We start from the raw sequence: 16,188 nt of genomic DNA, 5'->3' as shown, positions 1-16,188 counted from the left end.
TAAGTAGGATTCATGGGAGAACATTGTTTAACCGTTCTGTGAGGTATACAAAGTCATAATAAACCTTTGGTTATTAAGATTTGTTTTTCGAAACCTTGCCACGACGTTATAAGCAAGTAAAACTTTGAAATTTCGAGTGAAAAACGATAAAAAAGAAGGCGTTTGCAATTAGGTAGGACTCCTGGGAGAACAATGCTTAACCGTGCTGTCGTGGGATTTTAGACTGTATCTTATTTTTAAAAGGTAAAATCTTCATAGGGGCGAGTGCAGAATACACCTTGCAAGCAAAAAAGGGGTGCGGACAAAAGAAAGCAAGTACTATCGCAGTGGAATGAAACAACGAGCGTACAATTCGCCTAAAAAAGAAAGAGAGAGAAAAGTTTCGGAAACGCAAAACCGGGTTCAGGGTTTCGCGAAAGATTGGCAAATATTTTCGTGGCAGAATCGTACAAAGAACAGGCGCGTTTCGTGTGTTTTAAAGTACATAACAGTGGAGTTAAGGGTGCTTTATGTTTGAAAGAAATAACGAGAAGTTTGACTGTCAAAAACGTAATTTTTTTTCTAAAAAAAGTTATGCTGTCCGGTATAAGGTGTGCAAAAACATGATTGGTGGATTTAATGAGGTCGAAAATTGATAGAGAAGTATTGTACAAAATTTCGCTAAACCAAATGAGATAAATTTAGAAAGATAAATCAGTTTTATAAGTAAACAACGGATATTTTTCGAAAATTTTCAGAATTAACTTTAGTTTTAGTTATTATCGCATGTTATATTTTCAATTTATTATTTTTATTCGCTTTCACTGAACTTCAAAACGCAATTGAGTAGACAAAAAAATTTGACAATTCGTTATATAAAACAGCTCTACTGTATAAATTCCTATTATTTTATCATTTTGGAGTATTTTTAAACTGGACACAATAGAGATATTAAACTTGGAGAGCAAATATTCTATAAATTCGGTGGAAAAATTCGGGCTTTAGTTTCACATTAAATTTCAACGCACTGGTAAAACAAATGACGTTGCTGCAATAAAATCACGAAAAACACGGACTACAGTTCACTTTTACAGGGGCAGCGATATTAAAACAATATTTGAACAATCGTGTTCAGAAAGGTAAATCGAAATACGCCTAAAAAAACAACAACTTAAAAATCTATGAAAACGTTTCAGCACATTTGAAACGATTTTAGCACTTCAGCGTTCAGCTATTGTGGAGCGGGACAAAAACGAACATTATAAGTAACTAATCCATTTTTTCCACAAAATTCCTCCGCGCAAAAAAAAAGAAAGTGCAACTTTAGAAAAACAAAAACATACAACTCAGTCATACTTAAATTCATAAAGCGGCTCGCTCAATTGCTGTTTAAGAATCGATTTGGCAAGCAGGTCTTCGATTGAGGTCGAGATTTTCCTCCAAGAGCAAAAAGAGAAAGAGTGAGATTGAGTGGGAGCTCATACAGGAGGAGAGGAGCGCTTCGAAGAGGCGGAGGGAAGAAGCGTTTTGCCGCCGGAACGCTGGAGAAGGCTCTGCATCTTGCTGAGGTAATCACTGGAGAAGGGAGATAGCTAGAGATCGACCGATATCACTTTTTGGACCGATACCGATAACCGTTTTTTACAATTTTGTCAACCGATACCCGATACCGATTTTTTATATACCTAGGAAATATTTAAAACTTGAATTAATTGAAAACAAAATCCCAATAATGTTTAGTTTATTAACTTGGTGTGATGCTAAAACCCAATTCTTTTGATCAAAAAATGGTTAAGTTGTTTGTTGTACAGGAAAAATATATCATTTTTTTGGTACTAAAATATCGGCAAAAGTATCGGCCTACATTTCCCGATACCGATATATCGGTAGAAGGTAAATATCGGCCGATATTATCGGCAAACCTATATATCGGTCTATCTCTAATTTTAGCCTTTTGAAAAAGACGCATTCAAATTTGAAATATGGAAGATGGTTTGTTGTTTAAGATATATACATTGGTATATTGATAGATTTTGGCCGGCCGGAGGTCGTGAGTTCGAACCTCAACACAGGCATGTTTTACAAACGGGGTGCAGCAAGCATTGGTGTCATGCTCTGCATCTCGCTGAGGTAATTACTGGAAGAAAGGAGATATTCGGTGGTGCTATTGACTACTATTGCATCGGTTAATTGCTTTGTTGTGTTATGAAGTTACTTTGCGACGTAATCTCTGAAAATTTCTGTCACTGGAAATAAATCAAGAAGATAGTGTTCTTTAACTGAGTGTAACTAGCAGTAAAAGGGGGGTTTTAGCCTTTTGAAAAAGACGCATTCAAATTTGAAATTTGCGTATGGATGATGGTTTGTTATTTAAGATATATACATTGGTATATTAATAGATTATGGCCGGAGGTCGTGAGTAACGAACGCTTTTAACCTACTTTGAATGATGAACCGTTGAATCAAGATCCTGTATGTTCTTAAGGAGTCCGTCTTGTTTCTGTAATATTCAATAAAACTTCTATTTAAATCTAGCGAAAAATGAGATTATTTGGCGAATTGCAAACGTCATTCTTATAAAGAATAAGTCAAGTTTTTGAACTTATAAACTTGCTTTTCTTTGATGATTGGAGTTTGTTCGACTGACAGATTGCGACTTCTCGTTGGAGCCGAGGCTAAGGGATTGAAGCCTGAAACATAAATGTAAACGTCACTAGCAAGAAAATTTAAAACAACAGGCACCACTTTTTCGTGATGCACTGAATGTGTGACATTGTAAATCACCTTGATCCTTGCAAAATAAATGTCGACCTCAAACCGCTGATAATAAGTAACAGCTGAATGGTCGAGGATACTAGTAGTTAGGTCAGAAAAAACGAGGGGGTACCAAACTTGTTCTTCCACCTGATATTTTATTTGCTAACTATTTTTTTTATTTGTATCGAATTCTAACTGTGACACAACATACTTGGATGTGATAAATAAAATATATAGGTACATGAGTATGACAATTGCCAATGTGGGGAGCGGTAGAGAAAGGGTTACGAACCACTAAACCAAGGCTGCAGAGTCGGATTCGGATTGGAAGTCGAGTATGACCAAATTTTGAAACTGATATTGCTGCCAACTGTAAATTGTAAAGGTGGAATGGAACATGTTGGATATTTTGCAATCATGTATTGTGGATGGATTAGTTATATGACACCCCTTTAAGTGGTTTGCTGAATATCCACTTTAAATTAGTTACGTAAATGGGTTTAATACAGGCTGTAGAGTTGGAAATCGCACATTTGGCCGGAGTCACACTTTGAACTCAAGAGTCGGACTCGGGTTTATTTTACAGGCCGGAGTCGGACTCGGGTTTATTTTACAGGCCGGAGTCGGACTCGGGTTTATTTTACAGGCCGGAGTTGGAGTCGGGTTTATTTTACAGGCCGGAGTCGGACTCGGGTTTATTTTACAGGCCGGAGTCGGACTCTGGAGTTGGACTCTGGTTATTTTTAACCGACTCCGCAGCCCTGCTCTGAACACAACACAGTCGCACAAGGAACACTATCTTCCTACTTGCCCATCGTCATTCAGTTACTTAATCTGTTCGCTTGTCTGCATAAGCCGGTGATCTGCTAGGCACTTGTCTGCGTACTTGTCGGATTTAGGAGTTATTCCGATTTAGACGGCTAATACCATTGGGTATTAGTCCTATTAAGGCCTTATTCCGAATTGTGTTTTATTCTGACGTTGGTGTTTTTCTTATCTCAGTCTTATAGCTGGAGTCCATAAAATCATCAACTTACTTAATCTGTTCGCTTGTCTGCAGAAGCCGGTGTTGATCTGCTAGGCACTTGTCGGTGTACTTTCGCAGCAGCGACCAAGAATCCTTGTACTCCATTAAACACCCCTCAGCCACCTGACGTAACTCGTACTCGCTCGTCACTTGAGCACGTAACTCGTCTTTTTCTTCTTTAAGCTGGATGTGGGAAATACAGAGAATCGAAAATTGCTGGGGGAAACATTAGTGTGTTAGAGGAATTACTAGCGTTATTAATGTCAGTCACCAACATCACAATTATACAAGAGTAAGCGCGTAACTCGTCTTTTTCTTCTTTAAGCTGGACGTGAAAAAAACACATAGGGAATCGAAATTGCTGGGATAAAACATTACTGGGGAAAAAAAAATTACTAGGAAAGTTATTGATGTTAGTTAATAATTTAACAATTATACAAGAGTAAGCGCGCAATTCAGAATTTTCCTCTTACAGCTGGACGTGAAAAAAATTGAATCGATAAAATTACTGGGATAAACACAAGGGTTGACTGATAGAAGAGGCCAAGGAACTTTTGGAAAGTTATTATGGTAGTATCAAAAATACAAGAGTACACCGAAAGCCATTGCAGACCAACCGAATCAGTCAATCAATGATGCAAGCAGGACAGGCTAGAAACTAGCCTGCAGTGAGGTTCGAACTCATGACCTCCAGCCATCGCTGGACCGTTGCTCTACCAACTGAGCTTAACAGGCTCACAGAGGAGAGAGTCAAGAAACAACCATAATCCAAAGCTTGCTACATTCTGTTAGTACATGGGAAGATTTAAAACCTGAAAACATTTTTACAATGTCAATTTAAACTAAGAAACTTCGTGCATGCTCTACCTTATTGAGTTCGGCCTGTAGTGTGTTGTACTTTGCGTTGAGCGCATTGGCGTAAACGTGTTCAGCTGTGTCGCTTATTGAAGCCTGGATCTCTGATCTTGCGCGTCCGATGGCAGAAACCATTTTTCTACGGGGTCCGAAAAGACTGCAGAGAAATACAACGTATTTGAATATGTCCATCATAAAGTAGGCCTGTCGCTGAAAACGTTAGTAACTTGAAGATGTATTATAACTAAGATCTAATGTGCAGCCAACAAGACAAAATGCGTTTAGTTTCAGATTAAGTCGAGGATTCAAAAGTGGTGAAAGAATGTTGACCAAAAATCATTTGTTCCAGAAAAGCGCAACACAAGTACTTTTGTTGAACGCCCAGTTTGTAAGTGTTAAAAAAGTAAGCGCACATCACATAGAAAATGATGGTTGAAACATGGTATACTATCTTTAAAAGGTATATTTTGCGATTAAAACCTTTTGTCACTAGCAATACATACAACTCTAAAATATTTCCGATCGCTGTTTAAATTCTTTCATTAATTATTATTATCTAAGTAAAAAATAACATTCGTGAAAAACAGCGTTAATAAATTGCAAATAAAATTACAGTTGAAAATGAATAAACAGTTGTGCGAAATGTTCGAAATGTTCAAAATGACTTCTACTTCTGTATGAGTTTTAATATAGTTTTACTCCAATGACAGTCATTTGCATTTTTTTTTGCAATAAGTTAAAGTCGCAATGACTTACTCGATTCCTATCTCCTTAAGGTCAGCTTCTGATAGTGTGAGAAAAACGTGTAGATCAACGTCTTGGTCGGCGAACTTGGCCATGTGCTTGTGACAACCGATGTTACGCAGCAATGTCTCAAGATCCTGTACATTTAATAGCTTGTAAACTATTTATAAATATACACTATACAGGGTGTCCATAAATCAATTTAAAAAATTATTAAAACGTGAAATGATGAGATATCGCAATGAGATTTGTTATATGTTAATCAGTATTTCATAAAGTTTTTGACACATTAAATACACTTCTAAACATTTAATCAACATTTAATTAAAAATATTATTACTTTATTTAATACACTTCTATATGGGCACCATTAGTTGCATCAAGCACATCTAAACGGTTAATTTATAAATTTTGTCGGAAACAATAAATTTTAGTGTCAATAAAACTTTAGGAAATACCGATTAACATAAAACAAACCTCATTGCGATATCTCATCATTTCATTTTTTAATATATTTTTTTAATTTTTAAAGAGACTTTATGGACACCCTGTATATCCGGCATTGTACAAGGTTGACGCACAGTTTATGAAAAAAAAATCGAAGACAGTGAAAGGCTTTTCAAAGAAAATTTATAGCCGATCAAGGACGTAGTGGAACGCTTAACGTTTTTTGATATATTTTGCCACAAGCGTTCCGACAATAGTACATAGTACATTCTACTTTTAAATCGTAATTCGTCAAAACAGGTAAAGTTAACAACATGGACTTTTAATCTAACGTAGAATAAAATTCGTGTAAAAAAAATTCTGCTTGTTCTACCATAGTAATAGAGTCATTTTTTAACGGATCTGACGGGATAGGTTTAGCCTCCAGATGTGCATCGCGCATCTCTATTGGCTATACTGTGGGGTATAAAAGTTAGGAAAGGTAGAAATGACGCCGCAATAGCTTTTCAAATGAAGTAAGTTACCCTGGGATAGGACTTCGTTCAAATTTCTGTAAATGCATTTTTTTGTAACTTTTTGGGTGTTTAGACCCACTTAAAGTCTTTAACCAATCATTATCGCGGTAAAAACGCATACTAGTTTATTGAAATATCGAAACAACTGACACTTACGTTTTTTGTATCGTACGTATATAGGTTTCCTACTGTTATATGTTTGAATAATTTTAAACAAATGTCTTGTAATGTTCTTTTTTCTCACCTTTGGGCCTTCCCACTTAGGTTTTTGTGGAGCCTCTGCAAACTGGGGCGGATCTTGCAAAACTAAAAATAAAAGTTTTTATTCATTAATACAGCCAAATAAACGAACACGTTTTAAAACTGACTCAAAAGAGCCAAACAAAATCTAAACTTGATTGCCTTTGAATATAGAGTTAGCTCCACCAGGCAACATATCAATAGATAGAAATCTCTCTTCTGGTGTAAACGAAGTATAAACCGATGTTTCGGCAGCAGGTACCAGCTGACCTCATAAGAGTTAATAATTAGAACGAGAGTGCGTTAGCCATCTTATATACCAGGGGTGGCCAACCAATCAGATACCAAGAGCCGCATTTGTTACTTGGTTAACCGTAAAGAGCCAAACCTTACACACATGGAAAGAAATGAATGGCCTATCACATTTTTTTACTAACTCCACAAAGCGATCGCGCGAAGCGCGAAAAAAGTGCCTTTATTTCGTTCAAAAAAACAAAATTTTAATTTAGAATGAACGCGACGATCGCTTTGTGGAGTTAGTAAAAAATGTGATAAGCCATTCATTTCTTAATTTAGAATAAACGCGATGTTGAATAAAAAAATACACATTTAGATATATTGTCGTACATCAATATTATTTGGGCATATTTTTTGCGTTTATCTTGTTTAAAACTGGTACTAAACATACAATGGCCTTCAGCAAACAGTCTGATTCGAAATCGAAGGCGACAATAATCCATAACTTAACCAAAGGAAATCGAAAACAAATTATAAAAACAACATGAACGTAAGAGCCGCATATAACTGGGTGAAGAGCCGCAGGTTGGCCACCCCTGTTATATACTAAAAGCATAACATAAAACTAAAAGCATAACACCTGAGTTATATACTAAAAGCATAACACCTGAGTTATATGCTAAAAGCATAACACCTGAAATAGAAGAAATTGATTGCTTTTGGTTTCGATTTTTTAACCTAAAACAAAATTTATAAAGGCAATTTGACATAGGAGCACAAGATCTACCGTTGACTATAATGAAAATGAACAAATATAGACGTTTAGTTTAAAGTTTTACACAATGATGTGACTGTTAAATTTGTAGGATAGAAAATACTGCAACTAGCTACAAATTTGTAACAATTTTTTTGAGTGAAATTCAAGAGACATTGTGAAGACGGATTTAGTTCTACACCTAAATGTTTACACAGCTTAGGCTTTATCAAATAGAAATGCTTTGGTATAACTTTAGCAAGAAGCACCCCTAACCTAAGCATAGGGATAGGGTACTTAAGAATTTGGTTAAAAGTGAAATAATCAAATGCACCTAACGCAGAAAAAAGTGGAGCTCCCTAGAATTTCGTTCGACTTTATCAGAAACTCAGAAGACGAAACTCAACTTTCGCAGGAGCAATATTTTAAAGTGTTGGGAATTGCGATTTTGTACTCGTCCACCAGCCAATACGCCAGTGTTTCGCTCCTGGTGAATATTATTTTAAGTTACAAGCATGAAGCATCCCCTACAATTCTGAAAATTCTTAAGATTAGTCTGGTCCTGGTTTGGAATAACTAAAACGTTAATATATACAATGTGTATTCTGTGAAGAAGGCATTCTGTAGACAATGGCCGACAACGGCACACATTAGTAGTACACTAGACCAGCGTTTCTTAACCAGGTGAATGGCTCACCCCAGGTTGAATAAATTTTTTGCAGGAGTGAACCAACCAAAAAGGGTGAATAAGGGTGAACCGTAAGAAATGGATGATAGTCCAATGTTTTTCTAAACTTTGTGACTGTGTTTTGTGCTTTTGTAGCTTTATATCTCTGGACTCGAGAAATCTGGAGATAGATGCTAGGGGTGAACAAATCTTAAAAAGTTCAAGAAGCACTGCACTAGACTTTTTAAAAGCATCCAGTCGTTTTTCTGGTGGTCGCAGTTCACAACTTACAAGTGGGGGCTGCAGGGTTAGGGTGGGGCTTTCCATCGGGGCCGATAAGTTGAGCGAAAGCCATGGGTCCGGCGTGGATACTGGGGCCCGATAGACCGGGGTTCATATTCTGGTTCTTGTTGTTTGATTTGTTCTGGTTAGCTCCTGAAGAGAGAAAATAAAAAGAAAGATGTTTAAATTGGTTGGCTTGATTCTTTTAAACTAAATTGAAAAATAAATTCAAAATCTGAAAAAAAGCAATAAATACTGTTGTTTGTTTATTGACAAGGTGCATGTGTGTTCGATTATATTTGTCATGGAAATCTACCAAAACAAGGTAAAAATGAATTATCCCAGACCCCAGTTAACTAATTAAACAAAAAAATTTTACCCAATTTTATTTTAATGCAGACAGTGTAGCTTTAATTTCAGTCTTTAAAAAGACAAACAAATATCATTCAAAACAAAGAGTGATTTCTATTTAAGATGTTTAAAAATATAATCCTAAAAGGCATTAAAAAAAGTCCGTAGTAGTAAAAAATAAAAACAAATATTTTTTATTTAAACCTGGTTTCTGTGTGTTTCTTTTACTTGATTTTGACTTTGACTGTTCGATCAGACTTGCGATTTTAACGTGGCCATAAACAAGTGCCAATGATCTTGCATTGTCCCCGTTGAAATCTTGCCGATTCGTGTCAACTCCCTTAAAAAATAAAAGTAAATGCTTTAAATACATGGACACTTTTCAAAAGCAGAAGTAGTTGGGAAACTTCGGGGTTAGAAAACAAAAGAACTTGAATTAAACAAAGCAATAAATTCACGGTTTTTGTTGGCCTATATCATTGCGCGGGTCACAGACAAAACCTTTATCTTTACAAAATGCACAGGTGGGTCATATATTTAATCATATGCTAATTTTATGCGAAACGTTGCTGCTGCGTTGTTTTAAGTGTTATTGTCAGGGTTGGTAATTCAAGGAATTCATTTGTTGAAGTGCAGTTAATGTAGGCCTACTCGTCACCCCTTAAACACTTTTGCACGACCCACAGAAAATGATGGATAACATTTCCGTATTTTTAATCTAGAGAGACAAGCGGGTCATTAAGAATATATGGTGGTTCACTTCGTGACCCGTGGGTCAGTGGTTCACCATACCTGGCCTTTAACTTGTGGACTTATAAATGAACAAGTTTGGAAATTGTACTTTAGAGCAGTGTTTCTTAATCAGTTAATTGGTTTACCCCAGGGTGAATAAAAATTTTTGCAATTTATTTCAAGTTTTTGTACAACCTATACAAAATTATGCTCTTACCTTTGTTAACAGTTGTGTGACAATAATTTCGTGGCCCGATGCAGAGGCTTCCATCAATGGTGTTAGTCCCTGTGAAGGCTCACTGGAAAAGCATATGACATTAACACAAGCACTTACCAAAGCTGACTTAACTTATTACGCACATTATAATCCTATAAAAAGAAGGTCATACCACAGCCTTGTTTGTAATTTTTACAGCCTTAATTTTTTAATTTAATTTTAAAGTTTAAGGGAGATATTTTTAATCGCTGGATTTATTTGTTCACCTTTTAAGGCTAAAAAGTGTGATTCTGATTAAACTAAAACCCACTCGATAAGTCACAAAATATATTTGTAGAACAAATAAGCAAAAAGTACATTTTTAGGAATGCTTGATAAATTTGTAAAAATGTTTTTTAGTTTAATAACTGCTAAATACATATATTTGCAGATATTTTACAATAAAATATAATACTTTTTTTTTAAATAAACAAGTTTTGTATTTTTGAACTTACAAACTAGACTAATTGATTTTTTTTAATCGAAGAATGATTTAACATACAGTGTTTATTATGCAAAGGTAAACCGCAAATAAGTTTGATTAGTTCGATTAAACAGGGAGATAAATATTATTTGCGCATTTTATGACGAGTTTAAATTAATATCTTCTTTTTTTAAATCCGTTGTCGAAAAAAAATAAAAAACATTGGTTAGCGGTATCGGTCTAAAAAAGTTAATCTCTAGCTATGTGCATTTTTACATAAAATTCTCCACAGCACATCAAGCTTAACATACACAATTTCGCAGTTTGCTCCCCATTTAATGAGCAGTTCTGTGGTTTGCTGGTGACCTGCGCTCGCGGCGTGGAACAAAGCACTCCATCCTCGCTTGTCTATCGTTTCGCTGTCTGCCCCTTTCTAAAATAAAAGCACAAAATTTCCTGTTTTAGTGCTCACCGAACAATTGTTTGAAAGATTAAAGGGCACTTTCATTTTTTATATGTTAACATACAATTGTATGCTCCTCTTGGCTAAACCGAATATAAGAAATAAAAAATACATTTATAATTTTTTTTCTGGTTTGTAGTAACTGAAAAAACCTTGAAAAATATATGAAAGATTAAAGGACCAATGGTTTTGCATTTTTATTTTTGTGACAAAATATAAACTGAAAAACTTTGAGGTCAAATTGTGTTAAAATCAAAAGCACATTTCATTTTTGGTGGTCAACAAACAATTGTATGGTCATAACCAAATAGAAGAGATAAAAAAATTTATTTTTACACTTTTTTTATTTTTCTGGTATAAAATTAACTTAAAAACTTTCATGGTAAAAAAATAAATAATTTATTACCTGTTTTCGGTAATACCTAATATTTCTCATCAACGAAATACATAAGTTTGATCTATAAAATACCCATTTGAAATGCTATTAGCAAAATATTTCAATAATTAGGCAGCATCAACATTAAAAATGTGATTTTTCATGAAACGTTTACAGTGTTAGCCACTTTTGTAAGGACTTAATTTGTAAAGATTTTATCTTGTAAGGTGGTTTAAATGATTATAGCATTTTGCATTGTTATTTTTAACATGCACATATAGACTGATGTTCACATGCATTTAGATAGCAGCTAATCTGATTAAGTCAACTTTAATTGATCATACAATAAAAAAACACATCTGTGTAATGTTTTTACCAACTTCTGTATAAATAAAATTTAACTGCAAAGGATCCTTAATGTCTACTCTACATTATATAGTTGACCTTTTTAATTTTTTTTTTATTTTTCCCCATGATTTGATTTTAATAAGGATCTTAAATATCATTAAGAGTAGTTTAAATAAAATCATAATTCTAGGTGATCCTAGATTCCAACCTGCAGCAAGTAATGTATGATGCTGTCATTTCCGCACATGGCTGCAAGAATCAGGGGGGAATACCCTTGTCGGCTCCGCTGGGTCAAGTCGGCGCCGGCCTCCATCAGGCACTGAACCGTGAAGTCGTGACCCATGTAGGCGGCGTACATCAGGGCCGACCAACCCCCACCATTTAAAGCATTGACTCGAACCGTGCTACTGCAAAAATATTCACTGGCTTAGAGACAGGGCAATATAACTCATTCATCTACAGTTAAATCAGCAGTTCCCAAACTTTTCTAAAAATTTTGCCTGGTGGACCCTTTGCAATTATTTTGATATTTCACGGTCCTATAAAAATTCAAAGGTCTGTTGGCCCATGTTTCTTGTAGTACACTAGTGCAGTCACAATTTGTTGATAGCAGGTAGTACAGCATAGTAGATGCTTTATGATGTCACAAGAGACATAATCAAATATTAAAGCATAAATAAAGACTAATAATAATAATGATGACAGATAATGTTTAAAACATAGACTGTTTAAAAACATTCGCTTAAGCTGAATGTTAAAAACTTAACGACTATTTCTCTTGCGGACCCTCTGAAACTGCTGTACGAACCCCAGTTTGAGAATCGATAAGTTAAATGTGCTTTTAGGGTTGACAATAGAAAAGATAACCGGCTGTGGCGTTGCAATGACTTCTGGTCAATGACTTGACTTAAGTCACTGAAAATTTTGTTGTTTTTTAACTGAATTTCAGTTTGTCAAATGGCTTGCTTGCTATTTGTTATGTTTTTGCTGTTTACCAATCAGAAATATTATTGCTCACAATTGAATGAGTTAACCATTTTAGAAATTCAACATTTGACTCAAACAAGTTCACATGTTTTTTTATTTTAACATTTTGGCCAATGACTTGACCTATCATATTGGGGCACATTTGACTAGAATTTCTTTAATTTCTGCCTGTAAAGCAGTTTGCTTGCTGTATGTTTCTTTTGTTTTATTCCGCTTATCATAATTTTGCATAGGATCGGTTGAGTTTACAAATTTAATACAATTTAACTTGAACTTGATCTTATTTTGTCTCAAACAAATAAAAGTTACACAGAGTTTGAACATTAACAGGCTAGAAAACCTTTCAAGGAGATCTTGTACAATTTCTTCTTCACCAATTGACGCGGCAGTAAATAAATCCAGTGGAATCGGCTCAAATCCTTCCTCTTCGTATGAAAATGAACCATCTGAAAGAAAGTACAACAGGTTTATGAATAAATTTTATTTAAGATACCAAAAGTAATTATATGTTTTACCACAGTCAAAGGGATAGGATAATAGTACATTTTTTATCATTTAAAATGAAAGGGGCAGATAAAATGTCATCCATACGGTTCTTGAGACATTGCAACTACACATTATTTTTTTTGTCATCTGATTATTAAGTTCTAACAGTACAAACTTTTAGGTTGCGGCCAGGTTGCATTAAATGGCACTTGTTGCCAGGAGTGCAGCACCCAATAAAATTTGGCCAGGTGCAGCCGGGACATTTTGTACAAATTATTATTGTTCACGGAAGTAATTATTACTGCCGCGCTTATTTTATTTAATTAATTAGATTACATTTGAGCTAATTTATGCATCAACTTGATTAAATCCGCATAACCTTTAGCCGCATAAATGGGACTGGTCTAGAATCTTACCACAGTATGAAATACAATTATTAAAGCAACAAAAATATTAGAGTTAGGGTGTCGATAAGCGTTTGGGTGAGGGTTGGTCAAGAATTATTATTTAATAATATTTCTCAAATCCACACGGGCACCCTAACCAAAATAATGTTCGTTATGGTAGGATTCTAGCCCAGCGCTTGTAGGTGTGCAATCGGGTTTTTATGCACACCATAGGTTTGTAATTCCACCACAAGAAAATTTATTCCCAAGAATGCAGACTACAGTTGTTGTGCAGGTTAGTTGGAAATTAGATTATCACCTAACTTGTTAAATCTGCTTTAATTATATTTGTTACCTTTGTTTTGCTTCAAGCCTTTCCACATTGAAAGACTGGCATCAAAGATTCCAGATTCTTCAAAACTATCGCCCATGATTGAAATTTGGAATTAGGCCTAGTGGTAAAACGTGTGTTGTGCCTTATTTGCATTAAGCTAATTGCATATTGGGAAATCAGACATCAGGAAACTTGTAAGTTTGAAACCATCTGCGACGGTAAGCAATGACAAAGGTTAATAAAAAAAATATGTGGAAAACGAACATGTAATCAAAGTATGATTAATGATTAAGTGTTGACAATAAAGATTTGCTAACAATGTTGTAATAAAAGCTTTTGAACTTCTCAAATTCAAGTCACTTCAGTTCAGCGACGACAAAACAAAACTTCTCTCTCTATCTTTATAAATCTACCTCTCATGCGCTCTACTAAAATGTTTGCATATTCTATGTTTGAAAGACATAAAGGCCCTTGTACACTACTGCTGAGCTGGGCGTCAAAATCGCTCCAAAACGTAACGTTTTCATCAGCTGCACGGGGCTTGAGTTTAGCAAAGCGTGAAATGCTCGAAACAATGGAATTTAAATGCAAATTACGCTTTGCTCAGCTCAGAACAGCTGTAGTGTAAACGGACCTTAATTCTGCTCTGAGAGATTTAAACAAATGATTTTAAATCTCTTTGTTTGGCCTAATACAAAATCTATTTATTTTATAGTCTTCAATTCGATTGTTATTCCGAGGCACACATTTTTCTAAAAACCAACCAATAGGTTTATAATGTGTCTTTTGAACACATATAAAACCAGGCCTGCAGAGACATTCCGGCCGACGGATAAAGTCCAGTCCGACTCCAACTCAGCAGCCCAGTCTGAAACAATGCAGGCCTACTGCAACACAAAATATCGTTGTGCTGAAGTAATATCTGATACGGTATGTTTAGAGTTAAGATGATGTTGATTTTCCACTTGATTTATTTTGCTTAATGCGTTTTATCGACACCATCATTAATATAGGGGGGCAAGCGCCCCTCCTGCCCTTTGCTAAGGGGGGTAAGGGGGGTAAGGGGGGAAAAAGTGCCCTTTTCCCCCGGACCACACCCCTGCTTTAGGACTTGTTTTTTTTATGATTTTTACTATCTAATGTTAAGCGTTTAGTGGGCTTTTGCTACAATTAACATACCGCCACATTTAGACAAACGTAAACAATTTGACGTAGGCTATACGTTTCCGGACTTCACTTCCGGCGGGCTTGGGTGAGTTTAAAATAACAATTTGTACGGGATACCAGAGCCTTCAAGGTAAAGCTAAAAAATACAGCTGTCGACTTGATTTTACAAAACTGCTTATTGTAGGAGAGCTATTTATATAAAAATAAGGGCACGTTTTGCTAAAAGCTCAATTGTTTTACATAACCGAAACATACATATAGGCTACACAATGTAAATAATCTGTGATGATACTGGCTATCCCCTTTAATGGATGTGGGATGTACGAATGAACAGGGTGCAGCAGGCAATGGTGCTATGGCCGTTTTTCGACCAGCTCCCACTGAGCATTAGTAGTTTAGTCGGTAGGGCGCCCCTATTTGCTTGGACGTCGAGAGCTCGAACTGACTACAGTTTTTTTCTAGTCCTGGGTCGAAAGTCCTACAATGTAATAAAAAATGATAATTTAAACGGTGTTTTTTGCCTGTGGTACGCTATGAGCTTTTAGGATGATACACTCACATATTTGAGTCCCTATATGAGGGTTTTTTAAGTGTTTTTTCTTGTTTTTCTCGTAATACTCATTTTGATACAATAATTTTATTCCAAAAGAGTCGTAGGTCTCATCGCACCTTTGAAATTAATACATACCGTTACGTTATGCGTTAAAACAAACAACTTTCAGATGATTAGCGCATCCAAATTTTGTAACAATCAAAGTCTTTGTATTAAATTGCCACCCGATCCGTTAGAAATCGGTGCATTTCTAAGCAAAAAGGTCTACGACAATCAGGGCATCCAATGGCAGAAAAGTCTAGACTTTTAGACCTTGAGGTCGTGGCAATGCACTAATTTGGACCTTTAGGTAAACTCCCGGCGTAGATAAATTAAAAATATTCATTAAAAGTTCAGAAAAGATAACAAGAAATATGAGATAGGATTAATAACACTTGACCCACCTAAACCCTAACGCTAACCCGAATCCTAACCCAAATAATGTGCGTTATTTTAATAATTCTTTAAATGCTGGGGAAAAAAGCCCAAACTCGGATGGTCATAAGATGGTTTCTTGTCCATTGTATTTAAGATTATTACGTCACAAATTGAGGTATTGGGGCCTGAAGCGTTATAAGTATTAAATTATCGCACATTATTTGGGTTAGGGCGCTGGTTAGCGTTTGGGTTTGGTTGGGTCAAGTATTGTTAAACTTAATCTTCTTATGCACATTTGTTAATGCAAATTAGTGCATTGTCCAAGACCTCAAAGTCTAAAAGTCGGACTTTTTGATCCTTTGAATGCACTGATTGTCGTAGACCTTTTTGCTTAGAACTGCACT

General features: G+C 35.5%; 1 protein-coding gene across 1 annotated transcript; it reads right to left on the bottom strand.

Moving 5' to 3' along the window:
- Positions 1-1,259: 1,259 nt before the first annotated feature.
- Positions 1,260-13,850, bottom strand: LOC146139279 (ankyrin repeat and SAM domain-containing protein 3-like). Its single transcript, XM_083391616.1, has 14 exons — positions 13,669-13,850; positions 12,782-12,887; positions 11,663-11,861; positions 10,579-10,700; positions 9,805-9,886; positions 9,060-9,195; positions 8,514-8,654; positions 6,569-6,630; positions 5,375-5,499; positions 4,631-4,775; positions 3,774-3,946; positions 2,594-2,669; positions 2,421-2,479; positions 1,260-1,554 (listed from the first exon to the last, which is right to left on the bottom strand). Exons 1-14 carry the CDS (start codon positions 13,742-13,744, stop codon positions 1,458-1,460), a joined length of 1,599 nt encoding a protein of 532 aa, XP_083247742.1. The 5' UTR covers positions 13,745-13,850; the 3' UTR covers positions 1,260-1,457.
- Positions 13,851-16,188: the final 2,338 nt, after the last annotated feature.

Source organism: Ascidiella aspersa, chromosome 6 (genome assembly GCF_963924565.1).
Source record: "Ascidiella aspersa chromosome 6, kaAscAspe10.2, whole genome shotgun sequence".
Lineage (NCBI taxonomy): Eukaryota > Metazoa > Chordata > Ascidiacea > Phlebobranchia > Ascidiidae > Ascidiella > Ascidiella aspersa.
The sequence above is the reverse complement of the archived record's forward strand: the minus strand, read 5'-3'. Positions and strand labels throughout refer to the sequence as shown.